The 23,607-nt window shown below is 37.0% G+C and overlaps 2 protein-coding genes across 4 annotated transcripts; both read right to left on the reverse strand.

Moving 5' to 3' along the window:
- Positions 1–1,143: 1,143 nt before the first annotated feature.
- lyz (lysozyme) lies at positions 1,144–3,492 on the reverse strand. The gene is made up of 4 exons (XM_017717004.2): positions 3,289–3,492; positions 2,238–2,396; positions 1,983–2,058; positions 1,144–1,373 (listed from the first exon to the last, which is right to left on the reverse strand). The coding sequence occupies exons 1-4, from the start codon at positions 3,419–3,421 to the stop codon at positions 1,310–1,312; spliced, it is 432 nt and encodes a 143-aa protein (XP_017572493.1). The 5' UTR covers positions 3,422–3,492; the 3' UTR covers positions 1,144–1,309.
- A 210-nt stretch (positions 3,493–3,702) lies between these two features.
- abcc13 (ATP-binding cassette, sub-family C (CFTR/MRP), member 13) lies at positions 3,703–20,712 on the reverse strand. 3 transcript variants are annotated; one of them, XM_037533908.1, is made up of 23 exons: positions 20,437–20,712; positions 20,212–20,295; positions 19,671–19,844; positions 19,350–19,516; positions 19,012–19,189; positions 17,390–17,644; positions 16,410–16,475; positions 16,058–16,195; positions 15,153–15,299; positions 14,933–15,017; positions 14,776–14,809; positions 11,844–11,904; positions 11,533–11,752; positions 10,746–10,900; positions 9,950–10,105; positions 9,659–9,768; positions 9,370–9,496; positions 8,853–8,954; positions 8,166–8,306; positions 6,714–6,872; positions 6,021–6,187; positions 5,353–5,556; positions 3,703–5,256 (listed from the first exon to the last, which is right to left on the reverse strand). In XM_037533908.1, exons 3-23 carry the CDS (start codon positions 19,779–19,781, stop codon positions 5,142–5,144), a joined length of 2,898 nt encoding a protein of 965 aa, XP_037389805.1. In that variant the 5' UTR covers positions 19,782–19,844; positions 20,212–20,295; positions 20,437–20,712; the 3' UTR covers positions 3,703–5,141. The 3 variants fall into 3 exon arrangements, with proteins under 3 accessions (XP_037389805.1, XP_037389804.1, XP_037389806.1); XM_037533907.1 differs by lacking the exon at positions 20,212–20,295; XM_037533909.1 differs by lacking the exons at positions 19,350–19,516; positions 19,671–19,844; positions 20,212–20,295; positions 20,437–20,712 and having other exon boundaries at positions 17,390–17,624; positions 19,012–19,171.
- Positions 20,713–23,607: the final 2,895 nt, after the last annotated feature.

Genomic DNA, 23,607 nt, shown 5'->3' on the forward strand with positions numbered 1-23,607 from the left:
GGCCTCCAATTAGTAACAGCACACACTCTAAAATACACTGCATTCCAGAGTCTATGAAACTAATCAGTTCACTGCTCCTGTCACGTCACAGTCCTAATTACTGACAGAACTGCAATCACAACTGCAAGGCTCAGGGTGGCATTAATTACAGAAACAAATCTTTCCCCTGTTTGGAGAGAGAAGCCGATTAAAAACATGAAACAAACAGCTCTCAGGCACGGCTCACCCAGCTCTGTATGAATACAAGAATCTCGGAAGGTGCAGTTCACACCAGTTCTCTCTGCAGTTCTAAAAGAATATGGACTAAATTTTTGCTTTGCTCTACCAGTATGTCTGTTTGACATGATGGGGACTGTGAATGACTACGCTGCAGATGATATGCACCTACATAATACTTTATATGGCCAAAAGTATGTGGACATCTGTCCATCACACCTAGTGAATTCCAACTATCCATTCATTAAAACCTATTTCATGAAGTCCCTGATGCACAGTTCTTAAGCCTGCTTCCAGTGGGAGTTTGGAACTCTGTAGTAATTGATGCAACATAGGAGAGGCAGTTATGTGCTTTGTACTTCAGCCCATGGCAACCTCTCTCTGTGAGTTTGTGTGGTCTACTGCTTAATGACTGAGCTGTTGTTGCACCCTGACACTTCCATTTTATAATAACAGCACTTACAGTTGACAAAGGCAGATCTAGCATGGTAAAATGTCTTGAACTGACTTGAGTCATCCTATGACGATGCCATATTTAAAGTCACTGAGCTCTTCGCTCTTCAGTACAATCCATTCTACTGCCACTGCTATTGAGATTGGAGGGCTATGTGCTTGATTTTATACAGCTGTTAGCAATGAGTGTGGCTAATACATCTGAATTGATGAAGGGTGTCCACATATTTTTGGTTACAAAGTAGTGTATTTAAAGATTTGAAGACCCCAAGTGAGAAGTCTGTGTACATTATGTAGGCTTCCACATTATGGAATAATGGCTAATTCTCATTATGAGCTTGCTGAAATAACATTACAAGAAAATTTCATTTCCAAGAGCAAGAACAATTTTTTTGTGATTTTCTTTGGTGAAAATTATGTTATGTAATATTGCAGCATACTTAAAATGCATGGTTACAATTACAGACTTTCAAAGCAGTGAAAAAGCTTTATTAAAACTTCACACAAAAAGGTGGAAGGTTACTTCATAATAATCAATACATTTTATTTTTAATTGCAGCAGTTAATCTTTAAAAATCAGTTAAGAATTAAGATGTCATGATTTTTTCCACAGGCTGAACACTTTAGCAAATCACAACTTCTAATCGCAATCTTCCGTCCAGCGTTTCATCTTCGTGCCATCGCAGTACTTATCCCAGGTTTCCCTGTAGGCACACATCTCAACATTAATGCATATTCTTCTCAAAATTGCATCACATTTTTTTTATATCGTGTTCAGTTATGTAGTATATACATATAATATGTATTTGTATATACAAATAAATTTGTAATTACACTAGTGTTTAAAAGGTTGGAAACTTTTCATAATAAAGGATTATTTTATATTTTTTATATTTTAACATGGATTTAAATACTGAAAGATGTTTTCATCTGTATTCTTTTGCATGCAAAAGTTCATTTGGCAAATTATATTTATTGATAGGAGTTTTCGTCAAATCATCTGCCTTGAGATGTGACGCTCACTTTGAAATTTAATGCACTGTAGATTGTTTTAGAATAATCAGCTCTGTTCATCATTCTGAATATGCCTTACACAACTTTTAAACATATTTATTTTACAGCCTTCCAGCAATTATTTATAATCATATAAACCTCTGAAGCTGAACAGGAACAGTATATACATTTATCTGCCACCACACTGCCATAAGACAATGATTCCAAACTTTGAACATGAGTGTAAATGCATACATAACTTTCAAAAATATTTTACATATTTAAATAGAAATCAGCTGTCATATCTAGTGAGCACTTACCATGATTTCAGTCCCTCCTGCTTGACAATTTTTTTTGCACACTCAATAGAGGCCTTCAGGTCTTCATTAAGCAGATCTAACAGCCGAAAAACGTATTCATTCTTATACACACCAATAGAAAGCTGATGCATGCTTTTATTGCATAAACTCTGGTTAGCATGATCCATCTTTTTCTACACACTGTATTCATTAGCAGTGAAGTGTATAACAAGAAGACTTAAGATTGCTTTGACAGCAAAGTGAAAACTTCATTACCTCCGCAGAAGACCTTGCACAGGTTCTTTCCACCTACGGTGCCATCATTACACCACTTGTAACTGTTGATTTGGAAGATACCATAGTCCTTTCCTATGTTATCACTGTCCCGCACTTTATGGGTCTTCCATTTGGTCTCCCAGTATGCCATGCACACGTCTACAGTAGGAAGACAGGGTGAAGTTAGAAGAGTGATAAAAACTAACTAGAGTATATGGAAACATATTTATATAACCTTTTACAAAACCTAGCTCTAACCTACTACAAACTTTAGCTCAAGTAAATAGAACCCAAGCAATAACAAACACAAGACTTAATCTTTTACAAACCGTAGCTTCACATTTTACAATTCTATTGCAATCCTAGCACTAACATATTACAAATCACAGAAGTGTTTTTCCAAAGTAAAGAAAAAAGCAAAGGAAATCCACACATTGTTTTAAAAAATATATTTTTTAATATTGGCAAGTTCTTCCACCATTGCCGTTATTTAACAACCTGGGCTTTTCAACCAACAGTTAAAAAGATCTCTTTCTAAAATTTGATTAGCTGAGCCACATTTACACATATCAGTTGGATTCTATATCAGTGCAGTATTAACAGTAGGTTTTATCATTCTACATTTTGACATTGTTTTTTGTTCCTCTATAACTGTACAAAAATCACTGTAACGCATGCTTGTGAATAGGTTGAAGCAAACTTCTCTTGTTAAAGGAACTGAATGGTTCACTGAAACATCAATTTCACACTTTTTTCTCTTCACCTCAGATGTAGCTGATCAGCCAAGGCATGTTTGGTGTCCAAGGTTTTCTTCTTTAGATACGTCTAAAAATGTAACATGTTATTGCACCTTGTAGCTCCAGTGCAAAACTAAAGAAACAAACTTCAAACACAAAGCCTGTCTTGGCTGATCACCTGCCTTTGGGTTAAGGAGAAAATAGTGTAAATGAAAATTTTCAAACATTCCTTTAACACAAGTTGAAGCCATCACCTAAAGAGCACAGAGCTGAGCAAAGAGTAACATCAGAGGTAAAAGCAGACCTATACTCACAGTTTCCAAGTGAAAATCCCTCAAAGCCATCCAGTCCCTGGGCCTTGAACAGGCGGACGACCTCACAGCGGCTCAGTTTACGAGACTCGCACACCGCCAGAAACAGCATGCAAAACACAATCACCAGCCTCATGGTGAAGAATTTACTGCTGCTGGTCAAAGAGACTTCACCCCAGGATCTACTGGAGATCACTATGAGTTGACCACCCTACGGTGGAGCCATTTATAGAAGGATCTCAGGATTTGTGTTGAAATTCCATTTTACGCCAATGTTTTCAGTTTTAATTTCTCAACCGTGATTGCTGTGAAAGCTAGTCAGTTTGGTGTGCAAGGAGAGGATTTCCACACTATTGGACAACAGTAGCAGAAATTGAGAAACCTATGCGAGGCGCAGGAAGAAAATCACAATGCATCTTCTGTAAATGTGTTTTTATTTAAGGGGTTATTATTCAATGGCTATATAAAAACAAATCAGCTGAACACAGTTAATCAAACTTTACTAAACCACCTTCATCATAGGGGCTATTGAAATGCTTTTTACATCCAATAGTGACACTAACTGGCTTGTGTGTCGGTTACATTGGGGCACCTTGTTGTGAAAACCAAACTGTTCATAATGCAACTGAAACTGTCAGTGAAGGAAAAAAAACCTGTCAATTAAGAAATGGACCCAACGGCTAAAAAGGGGAAGCAATGAGCTCAACAAGTATTACTGTGACTGCTTGATGTTTATACACCACTTTAGGTAGCACAAGATTCAGGGAGGTTTGAAATGCTGTACTATGAGGACGGCTCCCTAATCTCTTAGACTCTGATAATATTACATGCTGTAAAAAGACACAATATGTAGTTTCACAAAACAAAACCATGAAAACAGAATGAACTGTCAAGTTACACTGAAAAAACATGTTCAGCATGAAACATGAATAATGTATTAAATGTAATAGTTTAAACACTTCATGAATCTTCCATTTTTGTGGGATACAACTTCTTAACAAATGAGACAAAAAACTTTAAACATGTTACTACAAAAATGGTGACAAAACAAGGTGATCAAATCAAGAATTGTGGTTGAAAATTGTTCAGCTATGAATGGCTCTATTTAAACAGCAGAGAATAACAAAACATTGTTGTGCTTGATTTATATTCATACACAGGGTACAAAGTCTGTGCCGACCAGTGAAATGCTTCTATTTTGCATTCTATTTATGGACTACTTTCTATAGTCAATCAAAAGAATAGAATTGATTCCATTCTAATTTAACAGTAGAATCTTTTTAATTTTAACATGAATTCTAGAATTTCTTAGGATTTGGTATGTCCCTTTTGCTTTCATAACAGTGTGTGTTCAAGCTGACATGAACTCAACACAAATGCCACAAATTGTTTCAGTTTGACCTGTAAACAGTAAACTTTATTACATTTTTCCTGTTTTCTTTGTTTCAATTTTGCATGAAGAAAATGTAAAAAAATACTTAAAATGAAAAAAAATCACAGATTTTCATCGTGGTCTCAGACTTTTGGACCCAACTATATATAATTAATACAATATATAACTTGTGTACATATTGTGGTAAGCAAAAGTTTGAGTAACCCTGTCCAAATGAAAATAGGTTAACATATCCTCTACAGAGAACAAGTATTTTTCTGCATGTTCTACAAAGTTAAATTCAGCAAATATACAGCAATTGTGCATTAAAATGTGCAGAAGTGTAAGGGATGTGTGCTTATTTTCTCAATAATTTATATAATTGCACACAACTATGTACCAAGATACAAGCAAGCAAGCATATACACTTAAATATATATGCAAACTGCCTGTCAAACACTTCAGTATATTATGGTTTTCCTTGTTAGACGTTGCCTCTCTGTGACTCCTGCAGTAGCTGTCTGAACAGCGTCCCCTGCTGGATGAGAATGGAAGGAGAGTCAAATTCCACAGCATGACCAGCGTCCAGCACCAGCACTCTATGGACATAAGAGGAAAGTAATATATAAAGGGTTTAATATCTGACATTTTTTTAACGTTCTTAGTGGAGTTTCTTAGTCTTCAGCAATACTCACCTGTCTGTGTGCATGACACTGTTTGGATTCTGACTCAGCCACAGAACAGTGCATTCTGGGAGTAGTGTAAGGACTAGCTGCTGAAGGAGATGTTCTGATTCTGAATCACCTGAAAGAGGAGCCTCCTCCACTAGCAGCAATCTGGCCTTCCCCAACAGAGCCCTGACCAGACACAGGAGCCTCTTTTGTCCACTGCTAAAAAAGCTAAAAGCAGAGATCAGACAACTTTATTTCAAATTACAATCTTCATTTACTGCTTATACTGGCAGAGCCAAAGCTCAAGTAAATTTTCATAAGATTAAAATTACTTTAAAATAGCTTTTAATTAAAACAGTAGGATGAATTTGTGTTTCTTAATTGTTCTTTGATTTTGATGTTGGTGCATATATATTTCATTCTTGAATCTTAATTCTTATGCATATTTTTACTCTTTTTGATTGTTCTCATATTATTTTGTCTATTTATTTACATCATTATTCACCGCTGTATATGTAAAGCAATATTTTAAGGGACAAAAAGAGCTACATCAGTAGAGTTTTGAGTTCTCACATCAATCACTTATTTAAGGCCAGTTTTAACTTGGTATTGCAACAGACATTTATCTTCACATCTAGGTATCTCATACATTCTCCAGAACGACTAAAGCACCTGTTGGTGCCAGTATCTACCTGTGAGCGGTGGAGCTGGGCTGTATGGGGTGCAGCAGCTGGCCCTGCAGCTGCTGTGCCTTTTCCTTTAGCTGGCAAAGCTCCAAAACCTGCCACACCTCGGCGTCAGAGCACCATGCAAAAGGGTCCATATTAGCCCTCAGAGATCCAGAGAACAGCACAGGCACCTAGGACACAATTACCACCTAATAAGGGGGATGCCCATCACTGGCATTGCCCTGTTTAAGTTAAAAGCAGAGCTGCACACAACATGCAAACATTCTTTCCACCACACCCCTGGGAAGTCATTCTGTTGCCTGTCAACACACCTTCGCCTGCAGTCTTGTATCAGAACATGCTGGATCTGCCAAACAGTGAACACACCTTTTCTGTGTGATCTGTGCACATTTGCATGGCATGGCCGTCACAAGAAATGCACAACAGCTTGTTAATCGTTATTGTGATACTAGCTTTGGAATATCACAAAAGGTTGCAAAATACAAAAAATAATAATAATAAACAAATTGTAGGCTACATTTATTCCAGGACTAGATCAGATTCAAGCATTTTCTGCTAACATCAGCCCTAAACCAATACCTGGTATCGGATAGGTGCCATCTCTAGTTTTTAGTATACTGTAATGTGTAGCAATATGCAGTAATTTAATAACCATGCTGGTATTCCATCCATATCGTGCAGGCCTAGTTGACTGACCTGAGGGATTAGGTGCAGGTGACTGCGCAGGGTGTGGAGTCCCACGCTGGCTATATTGACTCCATCAATAAGAACAGCTCCACAACTGGCCTCCACTGCTCTGAACAGACAGCTTATCAAACTGTCAGTCTCAGGCTTTTCTCTGCTTACAACGCCTACCTACCAAACAAATATTACATATATGACATATATGTAACATATACAGAAAGTGCAAAAGACATACTGCATGCATATATATATATATATATATATATATATATATATATATATATATATATATATATATATATACACACACACACACACACACATTTCTGTCATTTTTTTTAGTTTTTCACCTAGTGGGAAGGAAATCGGTTTTAATTAGCTGAGCTAAAGCTTAAAGCAGAGCAAAGTAAGTCTGCGCTCTCATTGATATTTTAGCCTATACTAGGACATCAGCACACACTGAGACATACTGGACATTAAATGTCTCCCAAGGTGGTTTGACTTTGTTGACAGGATAAAATATCTCTTCTTAACATTTGGGTTGGGACTCCTGACCTGACCTGGCAGAGGGAGCCAGTTGGATTTCTCGCTCATCCAGTTTTTGTTATATGCCACCAGAGTCTGTCCAGGCATTGCACCTTCCCACTTCCAAATTCTACCTTTTATGTTCCGTCAACATTTACGTTATAAATTAAAATTTAGAAAAATCATTCACGTCTGCATTGCGATGCATCTAAAAATCAAGTGTATGTATGTATGTATGTATGTACGTACGTACGTACGTACGTACGTACGTACGTACGTACGTACGTATGTATGTATGTATATACACACACACACGGTTGGACCCCTTTTGCCTTCAGAACTGCCTTAATTCTTATGGCATACTTTCAACAAGGTGTTGGAAACGTTCCTCAGATATTTTGGTTGGTTATTTGAGTTACTGTTGCCTTTCTATCATCTCGAACCAGTCTGCCCATTCTCCTCTGACCTCTCACATCAACAAGGCATTTTTGTCCACACAACTGCTGCTCACTGGATATTTTCTCTTTTTCGGACCGTTCTCTGTAAACACTAGAGATGGTTGAGCATGAAAATCCCAGTAGATCAGCAGTTTCTGAAATACTCAGACCAGCCCGACTGGCACCAACAACCACGCCACGTTCAAAGTCACTTAAATCACCTTTCTTCCCCGTTCTGTTGCTCGGTCTGCACTTCAGCAAGTTGTCTTGACCATCTCTACATGACTAAATGCATTGAGTTGCAGCCATGTGATTGGCTGATTAGCTATTTGCATTAACAAGCAACTGAACCTAATAAAGTGGCCAGTGTGTGTGTGTACATATATATATATACACACACACACACACACACACACACACACACACACACACACACACACACAATCATCTCTACACTTACAGATACTCTCTTGTACATACAGACACACATACCCCCCTTTACCTTCTCTCCTTTACAAATACTGAAGCTAAGTCCTCTGAATGCTGGTGAGATGGCACCTTCTTCCGTTCCGTAATGTATAAACTCAAGCTCTCCTTTTTGGGGCCAGCCAGGTGGGGCTCTGCAGCCTCCGGTCCATTCAGCCTGACAGGAAATGACATATTACATAACGCCAGTGATCCAGACTTCAATTCCTCATAACTATTGCTTACACAGTAGTTTCATACTGCTTTAATGAACAGTGTATAGTAGGGTTAAAAATTTTACAATAAACCTGCAGTTTAAGAGGTTTTCTATTTAGAATCATTCATTCAAACCTTTTGGCTGACATTTCTATATGAGACTGTCATTGGATGGAGACAAATGAAAATCAGAATCACTTTTTTTTGCCAAAATATGTTATACATACAAGGGATTTGTCTTGGTGAGTGCACACATGCATGACATGTAACACATCCTACAGACAAGCACACAGATTACCAACAAGTATTGAATATCTACACATATGCAGGTCTGAGATGACATAAGAATAACTGTAATATGTTTAATATGAAAATATGGACAATTGTTCATTTAAATGATGCCAGTTATGTCTAAGGATGATTACTTTAGGGTAAAGGAGCCATTACTATTCTAGTTTCATTTGACAGGTCTTCTGAGAAAATGCACATCTAGTGTTAAATCCATTACCTCTTTCTCCAATTTGGAGTAAACACAGATTCTCTGTACCATCTGCACATTCTTTGCAGTTTCTGCAGAAGTTTCAGTAAACCGGTGCATCGCTTCTCTCACCTGTAAGAATAATCTTATTACGATCATCAGCAAAAATCCATCCATCTGATTCACAACAAAATCATGTTGTTATATCATATTGAGTCCATCAAGACGTGTGGATTTTAATATTTTGAAACTTTTTAATTCATATCATATCTTCTTCTCTTCTTTTACTAAAGTACTAAACCCCAAAAGTTAGTAATGTAGACTCAAATGTATGATACAGAATGCAAATATAATTATATAAAGTCATTATATATCTATCTATACATTATTATCGTTATTAAGTATGTTTTTAAATACATATGTAATTACACTTAAACAGCATAACAAAATGATAATACTTCTAGGCTTTTAAGTGTTATATAACAGTGTCATAGGCCTGGACAGAAAGACTTTAAGCAGAGTTTATTCAAACAAGAGTTGAACTCACATTAAAACCATAAGCCAGAGCCAAAGCTATGATGCCAGCGTCCAGGGAATCCGTACTATCCAGCAAGGCCAGACTGATGAGGAATAAACTAATTGTATAAACAATGTCCAGTCTCAGCAAAGCCCACCTGCACAGTTCACAGGCCAGATGGAAGATAAGAAGTTAGCAGGATGGATTCCAAAGTAACCCTCTAGTGGACAATTATGGTCACAGCAAAAATCTGAGAATTATGTGTCTTTAACTGTGTGTGTGGAACTTGCACTACATGTGGAAAATCCCACATACTGACCTTTCCAGATCAATGCTTTTGTGTTGTACTTGTAGGTTTTGTCTGTCTTGAAGCAAGTGGTTTAGGCAGAGTTCTTCACGCATGTGGGGTGAGACTGAACGTCTGCTGTGCTGTTTCACACACACCGGAGAGAGAGATGAGTGTTATATTACAGAAGAGCATGTGAAAGTGGGAGCAGATTAGCTCAATGTCTAATAATATTAATCTTATTATTCTCAGACAAAGCATTTTATTGGAAAAGAACCATTTAGATTATAGAATTTGTTTGACATGGAGGACGCTTAAGCTTACCAGGACAGTGAGAAAAAGGAAAGTCAGAGGACATAGCGTCAAGCTGAAGACAGGAATGATATAGGTAATCAGCAGTATGCTGGCCATTATCTGCAGAAGACAACTTCCCCAGGTGTGTAGCTGTTCAGGTAGATGCTCTTCAATCACATACATGTTCTGAACCAACACAGTCATAAAGTAAACTTTAATGCACTTCTATTGTATCTAAACATCTCTGTCCCATGCTTACAACAAATATGCCCTTTTTTCTTGAAAAAAATGTTAAAATTCTATAGAGTGAGATTGAGTTAAATATTAATATTGTCAAATACTTTTGTAACTGAATGTAACTGAATAAGTTGATCTATAACCTTATATTTATATAAAAATATACATATAAACTGTAATGTGGATGGATGTGGTTGTTTTAAATTGAAACTAGTTTATTTTCTCTTTTATAGTTTTGGTCCCACATCACTAGAAAAGGCTGCATTCAGCCACCCCAAAGAATTAAAGAGAGGTATCGCAAAAACTTGAAATGCCTGCTATGATACGCAGTAATATGCAAGTCATGCATGGCGATTTTAGAGGTTAAGTAACAGCTCGGTCATTACTTAAAAACTCTGACAGCCTTCAAGACAGCACTGGAGAACTTCCCATTTTTAAATATATCTATATAATGTTATGTTTGTGTGTTTTGGAAGGTTCAACTTTCAAGAAGATGATTTCTGATGATTTGTAGAAATTTCTGTGAAAAACTGATAGAAGGACTGTGTTCTTCAGTATAATTTCTCTGGACCTCCATGCTGTCTCTCACCTGAGTGAAAGTGCGTAGTAAGTGTGGTGGGTCAATTGTCAGGTGCACACTTAAAGGCAGGTGAAGGACACTGGAGAGCAGCTCACATTGCAAAGACTGAGAGGCCCTGAGAGAGCCACAGTTCAGACAATACGCTGCCCAGCACACCAGCAAGGCTGAAAAACACATATAAACACACACACACAATGAGTCCATGTTTACCACAAAGACTTCTTAACCTGAATGGCCTTTCATAGTTTACATTTCTCTGCATAAACACAGCATATTCAAGCAAAGAGATGATAATGAAGTCCTTCGATAGTGGAGCAGATCTCTGAAAAAATGTTCTTCTTCTTCTTCTTATTATTATTAAGAAATGTGTTGTTTTTTTACAGACACAATACAAGAGACAATACAGCACACATTTTTTTAAAAGGACACAATATAGGACATCCACACAGAAGAGGTTATTTACATATATCTGTCTTAAAAGGACAGTAATAAAATATGGTTTAATTCTAAGGGACAAAAAGAGGTAGGAAAATGTTCATGTAAAAATAAATTATGACTGGTTTTGGTACATAAAATCACTTCAAACACTATAAGTGGACCTCAAGGAAAAAGATAAAATACAGGAAAATGTAGAATATAGGCCCTTTATGTACATTTAGTACAGTATTGGCCACATACATATTATTACAACTGATTAGAATTATTTATAACATTCAAAAATTGATGCAGTTAAATTGGGACATTTAGATTCGTTTTACATTCCTAAATATTATAGTTATTATGTTCATTAACAAACCCTGCAAAAGTCCAAGCAGAGTGCAGACAGATAGCCGTGAATTTCGGAGCTCCTTCCACTCCTCCAGCCCCTGCACCTCCTTCGCCTCTGCCGTCCACACAAACAGCAGTCCATCCTGAGCCACACATACAATGCACACACCCAGCTGTGCCAGCATGGTCAGAATTACCCAGTGAAAACCAAAAGCCCTCAGATACTGCCCGAGTGCTCCTGCAATGCCCTGTGGGACAGCATTAATGCAAGAATTACCCTGGGCTTCAGTCAGCTTGATGAAAAACATAATCTTATAAACAGTTATCATTTATACTCACTTTATAGGCTGGCAATTGCTCCAGTTCCCTTTCAGTTTCATGATGATTCTTGTTATTACATCTGTGAAATTACATGTGTTTAATTATTGAATATATCTGTCAACTTAACATGGTAGCATTTTTTAAAACAATGTGTGTCAAAACTGTGTACAGTACTCAGAGGCAGACTCAGAGAAAATTAAAAGCCCAAAGCATGTCTAATGCTCTTAAATTCAGTAATATTGCATTTTGGATTAAAACTATTGTAATTCTGCATTGCTGACTGCCTACAGCATGCCAAGACGCTAACCCTCAAAGCATATAAACGGTATAACCCTGGCCTCTCTCTAATCAAAATCACACACACACACACACACACACACACACACACGCACACACACGCACACACACGCACACACACGCACACACACGCACACGCACAACCACACACGCACACGCACAACCACACACACAAACACAAATATACACTCTTCTGAAAAAATGCCAGAGATTATGCTGCCTGGGATCCCCATGACATCTCAGGAGGCTGCAGGTTAGTGATAGCAGGCAGGAAGGCCATGCTATCCCAGTATTTAAGTTATGAGAATACTTAAATGAATCACAGTGGTTTTAGCTACTGAACCAAAAGACTACATTCTCTTGAAAGCGTGCACACATACCCAAACCCTAATACTTACATTATTTTCAAAGATCTTTTTGTTTTCTTTAAAAAGTAAAATACTACTTTTAATCACTACTTAAAATACTTCGTATAGCCACACCCCTGCATTTTAGAGCAGGCTGTGAGACTGTGGCGATGTCCTTCATGGTCATATGGTGAGCAATTTGATTCCATTACTTTGAAGTAAATTTGCCCAAAAGTCCAAAAATCAGTGTAACATTAAGAACTGTCACTACTGAAATGCACGTTTTCTACAATTAATTTAACGTTTCTGTGTTTTAATGAAAAATGTGATCATTTTATGCATCTACATTTTTCAAACTCTACACTTTTCAAAGCTCTGTTTGCTAGTTATGTCTTTGGTAGAGTTTCTGAGTTAAGGTAAAAATTTTAATTGTCACTAGTGCAACAGTTTTGGTAGTCTTACGATTGTTTTATTAGTGACAAAATGAAATGTTTAATTGTTTATTTTATTAAGATTATTGAACTCTGAGTTTGAAGCAATTCAGTAGAACGATCCACGTATGTAAATAAGCTAATAACAGCATAACCCAAATGTCTGCATCTACAGAAAAAAATTATTTTCAATTTGATATTTAATCCAATATTATCTCAAATATTCTATATACTATGAGAAAATAATTCTTGGAGACTTCTATATTATTACATAAGAAAAGCTCAAGACATGTTTCTTTTCAATAATCAGACCGAAATATATTTTTTTGTATTATTACCACTGTTATTAGTGTTATCATATTATTATCATCACTTTTATTTATAATTTTGGATGGATGGAAGGTAATGAAAGGATCTTTTGGCCCACTCATCTTTGCAGAATTGTTGTAATTTAGCCACATTGGAGGGTTTCCGAGCATGAACCGCCTTTTTAAGGTCATGCCACAGCTTCTCAAACGAAGGTCAGGTCAGGACTTTTACTAGGCCACTCCAAAGTCTTAATTTTGTTTTTCTTAAGCCATTTAGAGTTGGACTTGCTGGTGTGTTTTGGATCATTGTCCTGCTGCAGAACCCAAGTGTGCTTCAGCTTGAGGTCAAGAACAGATGGCCAGACATTCTCCTTCAGGTTTTTTTTGGTAGACAACAGAATTCATGGTTCCATTTACCACAGCAAGTCTTCCAGGTTCTGAAGCAGCAAAACAGCCCCAGACCAACACACTACCACCACCATATTTTACTGTTGGTATGATGTTCCTTTTCTGAAATGCTGTGCTACTTCTACGCCAGATGGAATGGGACATAAACCTTCCAAAAAGTTAAACTTTTGTGTCGAGAGAAAGAGTATTCTCCCAAAAATCTGGGGGATCATCAAGATGTTTTCTGGCAAAACTGAGAAGAGCCTTTATGTTCTTTTTGCTCAGCAGTGGTTTTCGTCTTGGCACTCTGCCATGCAGGCCAATTTTTCCCAGCCTCTTTCTTATGGTGGAGTCATGAACACTTTACCTTAACTGAGGCAAGTGAGGCCTGCAGTTCTTTGGATGTTGTTATGGGGTCTTTTGTGACCTCCTGGATGGGTCGTTGCAGTGCTCTTGGGGTAATTTTGGTTGGCCAGCCACTCCTGGGAAGGTTCACCACTGTCCCATGTTTTCAGCATTTGTGGATAATGGCTCTCACTGTGGTTCGCTGGAGTCCCAAAGCTTTAGAAATGGCTTTATAACCTTTTCCAGATTGATAGATCTCAATTACTTTGTTTCTCATTTGTTCCTGAATTTCTTTGGATCGTAGCATGATGTCTAGCTTTGCAGGATCTTTTGGTCTACTTCACTTTGTCAGGCAGATCCTATTTAAGTGATTTCTTGATTGAGAACAGGTGTGGCTGTAATCAGGCCTGGGTGTGGCTAGGGAAATTGAACTCTTGAGCTTTCCAAAGATGTGATAAACCACAATAAATTTATGTTTAACGTTTTAATTAATGTTTTCTTTTGTCCTTAATAATAAAGACCTTCATTTATAAACTGCATTTAGTGTTTACTTGTGTTATCTTTGTCTAATATTTAAATTTGTCTGATGATCTGAAACATTTAAGTGTGACAAACATGCAAATGAATAAAATAAGAAATCAGAAAGGGAGCAAATACTTTTGCACCACTGTATGTTATTATTAACCAATATTACAGCTTAAAATAAGAACTTTCAAATACAGTCTTAACAGCTTGTTTCTTCTGACTATTGCAGAGAGATGAATTTCACTGACATGCAAAAACGCTAACCACAAACTGCTGTTTGTTGCAGGTAGGTTCCCTTCATACTTCATACCTGCCACAATGCTGCGGGAACCTGCTGGGTGAATCTGCATAATATCAGAAAAGAGAAACTTAACTGTATTTATTCTGATACTGTTGCAGACACTATCAAATGTATTTTATCAATAATATTTTAATCACTGTCTGTATATTTGTCTGTATATATACACCTTGTGAAGGGTGTGGGTGACAATTTTTAATGTCCAGATTCTCAGCGATCAAGAATTCTTCCAGACGACAGAAAGACTGCTTTGTCTGGGCAAGTAAAATGTAAAGCAAGCATTAGAGCAATTAAACCTGAATGAATCATTTAGTGGGCATATATTGGAATTGAATTCAGGAGAAGATTTTAGGAGATTTAAGTATACTGTCTTAAACTGAGTGTGTTACCTGTTTTAACAGAGTGGAGAATGTGTGGAGTTTCAGAAACAGAGGCAGCAGTAGTCTAAAGAGACAGAGGCACATGAACACCTGCAAGGGCGTCAGTACATTCCCATCATCCATCAGAACAAAGGCACCCAAGCTACACAGACACACCTGCATAGAGAGAAGATTGCATCTTAGCATGTCTACATTACATCTCTATGTAAATAATTATAATAGACTAGAGCCATACAATTATTTCATTTCTTTAAAACATAGTGAAAAATGGCAATGAGCTACATAAAGAGGACATCTGAGACAGACTCAAATTTGATGTGACTTTCCAAAAGGCTGCTACTATTTATTATACATCACAATGGATTATAATACCATTCAAAAAAAATTCAAATGAAAAAAGTTCAGTTTGCATTTTTTTTCTATTGTCTATATATTGTCCACTACTATGAATGAGTGAGTGGCAGAGTAAGTTACTGAGTGAGTATATATGTGAGTGAGTTGGGGTCCATGGGGTGCTTTGCATCATCATTCTAAACAGTACCAAAATAATCATTCTAAACTGAACCGAATTAGTCAAATCGAACTATAGTGCAAGTAAAGATTTCAGTATGCACTGCACTGCACCATTTCCTAAAGATTCATAACCGAATCAAATTGTATCATGTCAGAGATTCACTCCCCTTGTAAACCCCGTACCCTTAAACATTATCACTTTTGTCTATTTAGCATTTTTGGCATATTTTGCATAAATTCCAATCATTTAGTTTGTTTTTTGCATTTATGCTGTGTAGGGATACAACATTCACAAGGTGTGTGAACCTCTGATTTGACAGAGTTCGCTTCACTTAAATTATCCTTAAGTGCTGGATAATTCAGACAGATTATTTCAGTAGCTGCAGCTGCCAGTTCCTTACCAGATATGGTATGCAAATGCGGCTTAGCATAGAAAAGGACGTAAGATATCCCAGAACTTGAAGTGTCTCCAGTTCCCGCTCCCACGCCTCTGCCACCCTGTACTGGAAGAAAACCTCCCATGCCAGCAGCTTCAGTGCCTACACACACACAGAATACACATACTAAAAACAGCTAACATACAGACATACGGACATCTACATTAAAGCAGTAGATATATCTGACAAAATATTCATTTTAGTTGTGTGATGTGAGTGATCTCAAGATTGAAAAAAGAATTAATAACACCTTAAAAGTAGAAGCCATAATGGGAATTTACCAGTAGGAATCATAAATGTATTACCAGCCCATCACCTTTATCTCATGCAGCATCTCTTTAATGAGGTTTTCACTTGCCTTTCGATTGGTCATCTGATTGCACTGTAATTGAAAAAAGAAAGGGATGATAATCTAGATTAAAGGCAACACAGATTGTGAGATGCAAGGCCTAATTCAACTTCTTAAAAGAGCTACAAGATTAAGTACAGTAGTCTTACTTTATTTGGAAAAACCATCAATTAAAATTTATCCTAATGTTCTCTCTTAAAGTAAGAAACTAAGCCTGATAGACAGATAAAACCTTGCATCTACTCTTTTGGCTTTTTAAAATGTTTTTAAATCATTTGAAAATGGCATCTGCATTATGATTCAAGAATATTTCATGATAAATGAAATGACAGAAATGGCTCAAATTACTTGGAATAAAATCTTTTTACATTAATTTAGATTAAAAGTAAAAAATGTTCATTCCTGTTCCTGTAAAACTGCCATTTCAGAGATACAAGGTTTTGTTCTAACAGCAACAATGTGCATTTTTTGCCAAATTTTCCCCTGTGCGTCTTTCCACTAAAGCAATCTGGGATCTTTTAAGGGTAATCCATAGTTGACTACAGTTTACTTTAAGCCTATTTTTATTGTTTGGCCTTTTAAACCTCTTAAATGGAATTTTATTACACACTTCTTTAACTTAAGGATAACTTGCATGGTAGTTGCTTCAATGAAGTCTTACGATGTAATAAGGCTAAGATTTAATATTTATACCCTAGGCTTATTTCATACCAAGGCTTACTATTCAGTAACTACAGGGACTTCAATGAAAACTGACTGAGTCATTCTCAGGATATTGGGCACACTGCTAAGTGGTTAACAAATGATGACTTGATTAAACATTAAACTAATTGCTGAACAACTTTTTACTACTATTATTGGCAGTGACATTCCTAAAATGAAGTAGTTCTTTTCTCAACTGTTAAAAAAGTGCACATACATTATACAAGTCCACTGCTATGGCTGACCTGTAGCAGTTTGATGCGGCGCTCCAATGAGGAATGAACAGGAGTGAGAAACAGCAGCAGTGCTGGACCAACCAGCATAGCTGGGCCCAGCTCTATCCACAGGATCCCCACACAAAGAACCACTCTCACTGGAAAGGAGATGAGCCATGGAAAATTCACCACCAGCTTTGCTATCTGGTCAACTTCAACCAACATCTGGGACAGCAGTGCAGCGGAGTGTGTCTGATGTGGGGGGCTGTTGGACAGAGACAATGCCTTTCAAGTGTATTGGAAAGGGGGAATGGAGGGAGTTACCAGAAAGATCACAGGTTTGGCATGAGGATGGAAGAAAAGGAGATGAGTAAGAAGAGGAAAGCAAAGAATATTAACATAGGAACATGGGATAGAATACTTTCAGAACAAAGCATTAGAAACTAAAAATAGTGTCCATAACCTTAATACATCAAGCATGTCAAACCAGCGAAGTGTCAAAGTGCTGCCAAAATAATCCTTCTCAGAGCGCAGTTTTTTCAATTACTAAAATCCTGCCCAGACTTGGAGCACATCACAAAAGACTTTGTGCAACAGAGCAGACAATGCCAGAAGTGAACAGGCAGGGGTGGGAAAAATAGAGAGAAAATATACTCAAGCAAAACATGCACCCTGTGTTGAAATTTTACTCAATTACGAGTGGAAGAACATGGTTTAAAACAAAATTAAATGAGTGAGGGCATGTTATTTTTTTAAATATTAATGTAACTTTAAAGCTGAGCATGGGGTGATCACAGCCTACGAAAGACAGCAAATCAGTTTTACCCCTTTTCAACAAGCTCTGTCTGTGCTGTGGTGACTAATGGGTGACGGTTACACAAGCTACAGGCAGTTTCAAGAATGATATGAAATTCCGGAAAAATATAAAATGTGCAGGAACTCAACTGGCAATAGAGTAACGTATATATTAAGAAAAACAAATTTTCTTTGCTTTTTCAAAATAAAAGGGTTTGATGTAGAAAGTAACCCCCCGCGACCCTGAGGGAGAAGCAGCTTAGAAAATGTGTGTGTGTGTGTGTGTGTGTAGAAAGTAGACATTAAAATTTCAAAACACATCATTTGCTCCTAGTTATTTTAATCTATATAAGGAAACTAAGCTGTAAATGAATTATGAAAGCTGCATTGAATTCATTGTTTTTGTGATGCCATGATACCAAAAATATGAGTAAAAAGTAAAAAATGTAAGGAGTATGTTTTCCCCTTGACAACATAATTGAGTCGAAGCACATGTATTCCGTTTCAAAAATACTAAACTCCAGTACAAATCTTTTGAAAATAATACCAAAATATATTAACAAAGTATAATCAATCAAGGATTTTCCAACACTGTGAATAGAGTCTTTAATAATCCACATTCTTCAAATTATTTTAATCAGAGAGACATTACATTTATTTGTATCTAGGTTTAATAATTTCATCCAAATACGGATAACAAACTAATATCTGGAGCATGTCTGCTATATCAACTTGTTAAGTTATTATCAAGCACTTCATGAGGAGTATTAGAGCAGAACAATGCACAGAACAGGATAAGCAAGGACCAATATATGCATTTAAATTACTCAGGAATAAAACAAACAAGCTCACACTACCTGTCTGTACAGGGCGCCAGATAAGGCTGCATGAGCGCTGGCCGCAGTTTTCCTACTCAATCTCTCAAGCAGGTGTTGTGAGACAGTGTAGCAGGAGGCTGACCCCAGAATGACCAGAGCATAGACGTACCCCGGCCACTCAAACACAGGCTGCTTCTCACAGAACAATACTGCCCACCTAAGACCAAAGAACATATAATTAGACTGGTCAGATGCTGATTGTGCATTGCACTTAAATTATTTACAACCAGGGTCATTACATACATTTACATTTATTCATTACGCCACAAGTGTAAACCTATGACATGAACTAAGCACAGACACACATGGTGCAATACCTAAGAGTGAAAAGGCCAAATATGCTGAGAAGGTCAGCTGACAGCCGCAACAGAATGACCTTGAGTAATAATGGACGAAACGTCATCCACAACGTATACAGGAGGGAGAGGCCAGGACTGGATGGAGGAGAGAGGAGTAGGCCTTCTGTCTCGGAGCCTACAGTCTTCTGCAAGGGTCAATTTTACCAAGGCATAAAAAATAGGTCATGAAATAAATATAAAGATTCAGAAAATGTTTCAAGTAATCTCAGACCATTTTTTTCCAAAAAATCTGCAACATGAACAACATCCAGCCATGACATCCGCACATACTACTATCACCTCATAGTTTCTCTGCTGCTTTTTCCATTTTTGCTCAAAGTCCAGATGGTGGATTGAGTGGTCATCACCCCACAGGTCAGTTAGGTGTTGCAGCAGCGTCCTGCGGTCCATGGCTAGCCAAAGGAAATCACTGAAGAACCTCCAAAAGCTTATGGGTAAAGAGCACCTTCAGCACTACATCGAAACAGGGGCACATGTTTAAATTTACTCATACCAACTGAACAACCAGACACAGAGGAAATGTATTACATGGTCTGATTTCTAGTCAATTTAAGGCCACTGGCACTGACAACTTTTAACCTTCTTGGCTATTTAAAATGCTCTTCTTATCTAAATGTGTTAAACAGCGATTTTGCACATGAAAGAGTACAAATGCACAAAGTAGCTTTACAGATTTAGGGAAAATAAATATTGAACATGGTTAAATTAGTTAATGTTAGTCAAAATGTGCATCACAGGAAAAAATTGGGTACAAATGAGCCACTGACAATATCTATGGAAGGCAATTTTTGGCTAAACACACTGAAAAAGGTTCACCCACTTTAGTGCATTACTGTAACTTCAGCCAGAGGAGCCTGAAGACCTCACAATCATTTTCACAGCCTCGTATCCCTCTTTACATTTACTACAGAAGACACATGGCAGTAACTGCAGTTTTACCTCACACCATCGCCTAAATGTAAATGCCTATGGTTTATTCATTTAGAAATAAAGAAAGACTAGATTTGGCTAAACTTGCAGGGGATAAAAGTTTCTTATCTCTTACCTCCTCTCCATCAGACTTGCTCCTTAGAGAGACGCATGTAAGGGGATTTCGTATCCTGGGTGTTTGACAGTCCGGCAGACCAAACAAAAGATCCTGCACAGCTTTCGTGCTACACGGAGTCACATGAGCACATTTAGTGTTTGCTTTCAAACCCTCACGTTTCCAGCTCGTATCCTACATCATATTCAGAGCATCGCTGCTTTTGGACAAAGGAATGAATGACATTTTGGAAAGTAAACCACATTCATATCCAATCAAATGAGGCGTGTGCGGCTCTTGGGCGTCTCAGTGCTGTCATTCAAAGTGGCAGAGCGCCCCTAGTGGAGAGGGCGAAAACAACGGCATATTTAGTCTCTTAACGCTAAAACGCTGTTGTCTTAAAATTGTAAAAGGTTACGATCTAGTTAAATAACTTAAAAGACATATATCACGTCACACAATCAGAAAATAACTTTAAAGAAAATAACAATAAAAAATACTTCTAATAAAAAACATCCAATACACAGCACACTCAATTTATTTTTATATTATTTATTTATTGGAAAACTCCTTACTTTATTAGAACTGTGAGTTCAATGGATTCTGGAGATTTTGCTATGTATCATTTGCTCACCACTTGTTATTATACAATATAGTCTGAATCATCAAGTTAATTCTCAGTTAATTCTCAGTTAGTTCCAAGACTAAAGCTTTCTGACAGAGAACAAAACTGACTAAATGGCCGATGAGTAGCAATCAATTGAGTGATGCCAATTAACACCACATCTGATGCCTTTTTATTCATACAGACAGGAAAAAATGTGATATGTGATTTGCACATGTCAAAAAGATCTTACCACAACCTGCAAAAGTATATATATATGTAGACACATAATTAATACTGTCAAATTCCATAATAAACATACTCAGCACTGCACTACACATTTAAAAGAGAAGGATCTTTAGTAAAGGAAGTTCTGTTTAGAGCCATGAGTTCTATTTCATGTTTAAATGGTTGTTTGCATGATGAAATGGAGAATCTATTTGTTCTAAATAGAATCATCGCCTTAACTAAAAAAAAAAACCTCTGAAGAAACATTTTTTAAATGTGTACTCTTAGACCACAAAAGATTAATTGCCAGAAAAAAAGGAGTTTTAGCAAAACCAGCAAAACCACAAATCAGAAGTATCAACAGCACCTAGCATAAAATCACATGGTACAGCAGGCCTTATCAGCGTGGAGCCTACACCCCTCTGATAGCATTCTGTGGTGAAGTAGTAGGAAACATTGTTGTTGCAGTTCAAATGTTAAAAGCCCACACACACAGACACACACACAGACACACACACACACACACTGAGACAGGTGTTTTTGCAAATTTGTTATGCTAGAGGGTATAGAGTAGTGCATATAATAATAAACAAAAGCATATTTACTTATTGTATAAATTTAAAGCATTATTAACTGAAGACCATTCTATGTACATTTGATTATTAAACGGCGCTTCCGCTGATTTTTCAAAATTTCTGGATATGTCAAAAAAGCCATTCAGATTGTTTTGATGCAAAATGCTCCATTCTAGAGACATTTACTGAATCTGAATTGTTCACAGTGGTGGTGATAAAAATCAGATGTCTGAAGAGTTTAGTGCCTCTAAAAGCTTCCTCACAAAAAATTATAACATGAATCAGTTATGAATACATACACTATCTAATGCCTCAGAGATTATTTCATGGTAGCTTTTAAGTTTCAGCCTAAAATATATTTTCTTTAAAAGAATGGGTGGAGAGGTACACACACAGCGCTGTAGGGACAAATAGTACTCAAAGAAAAACTAGTTTTCGGATTTGCCTCTATTTTACCATAGTCAATATTCATATAAAGAGACCGAGCGATGTCATCATCTCTGCATCATCAACTCATGTTAACTATATACCTTCAGCTCTCTGAAACCTACTATCTCTAGGACCAGGGACATCCAGGGACAGGGATATTTTTTAGAAATGTAATAGATATTATTAATATTGTTAATAGTATAATAAGACAATACAGACACCATCAAATACATACATGAACTCATTAATAACTGTGTTTTTGACTTTTGTCATCCTTGGAGTGGAAGATACATTTTTTATGTCAGTCAAACTAAATTAAATCTGCCAGTCTACTTAAAGAACCTAGACTAGAGATAATAGATTTAGATTTATCCAGTGCTTATATTCATTAAGGCCATGTAGTTACACTATCACCACCACTGTAAAGAAATCTGAGTTGGTAAGTTTCTCTAGATTGCATCATTCTGCATCTATTTTAATGACTTTGTTTTCATCTCAGCAACTAAATTATACATCAGTTAAAAAGGTGGAATATATTTTATGTATTAATAGATCATGACAAGAGACTCCACAGAGAAAAAAATCTTTCTCAAGAATGTCTCAGAGAAATAAAGCAGATCTCAGTATTACATTAATGATCACTGGTTTCTGAATTGTTTCTTCTAAACCACCCTGATTTCAAACTGGACTTAACAGTGTCTAGGAGAAGTATCTGAGATCAAGAAAAAATCTCATTTAGAATATTTCTTTCCTCTGGGTCATTCCACATCTCTAAGACTGATGAGAGATTAAATGACATTCACCTCCAGGCTTTCTTTAAAGTCATCTTGCCAACCTAAGTCAATAAAGAACTGCACAAATAAGAATGATAAGTAGGATTTTACACAAGAGTTCATTTTACATGTTTGCACTCGTTGTATCCTTTTTAACTGTGCATAGGGACTGTGGAAAAACAAACGTATATAGTTCAAAACCCTTAAAAACAACTTGGTAATAATCTTTCCACTCTCGCTAAGAAAAACATGTAATGATGAAGGGCTCAGGTGTAGATGTGCTTTTTTCCAGACACTTCTAACACAGCAGGGTGAGAGTGTGAATCATATGAAGCAGGGGCATCACCTTTTATTAATTATCTTTGTGCACCTTGACTTTTTCTAGATGCGTAGAGACAAAATAAAAGAGAGATTATATAATGTGACATTAAAAGGCCACATGAAGTGCCACGTGACTTAAGTAAACAACCAAATGACTTTCAAATACAACACAATTATTTGACCAGACTGTTGCTCAGATAAACGACATGCTAAATCCCCTGCCGTGCTCTGTGTGAAAAAAGGGTGGTACTTGAAATGTACA

This window comes from Pygocentrus nattereri, chromosome 24 (genome assembly GCF_015220715.1).
Source record: "Pygocentrus nattereri isolate fPygNat1 chromosome 24, fPygNat1.pri, whole genome shotgun sequence".
NCBI classification, from domain to species: Eukaryota; Metazoa; Chordata; class Actinopteri; order Characiformes; family Serrasalmidae; genus Pygocentrus; species Pygocentrus nattereri.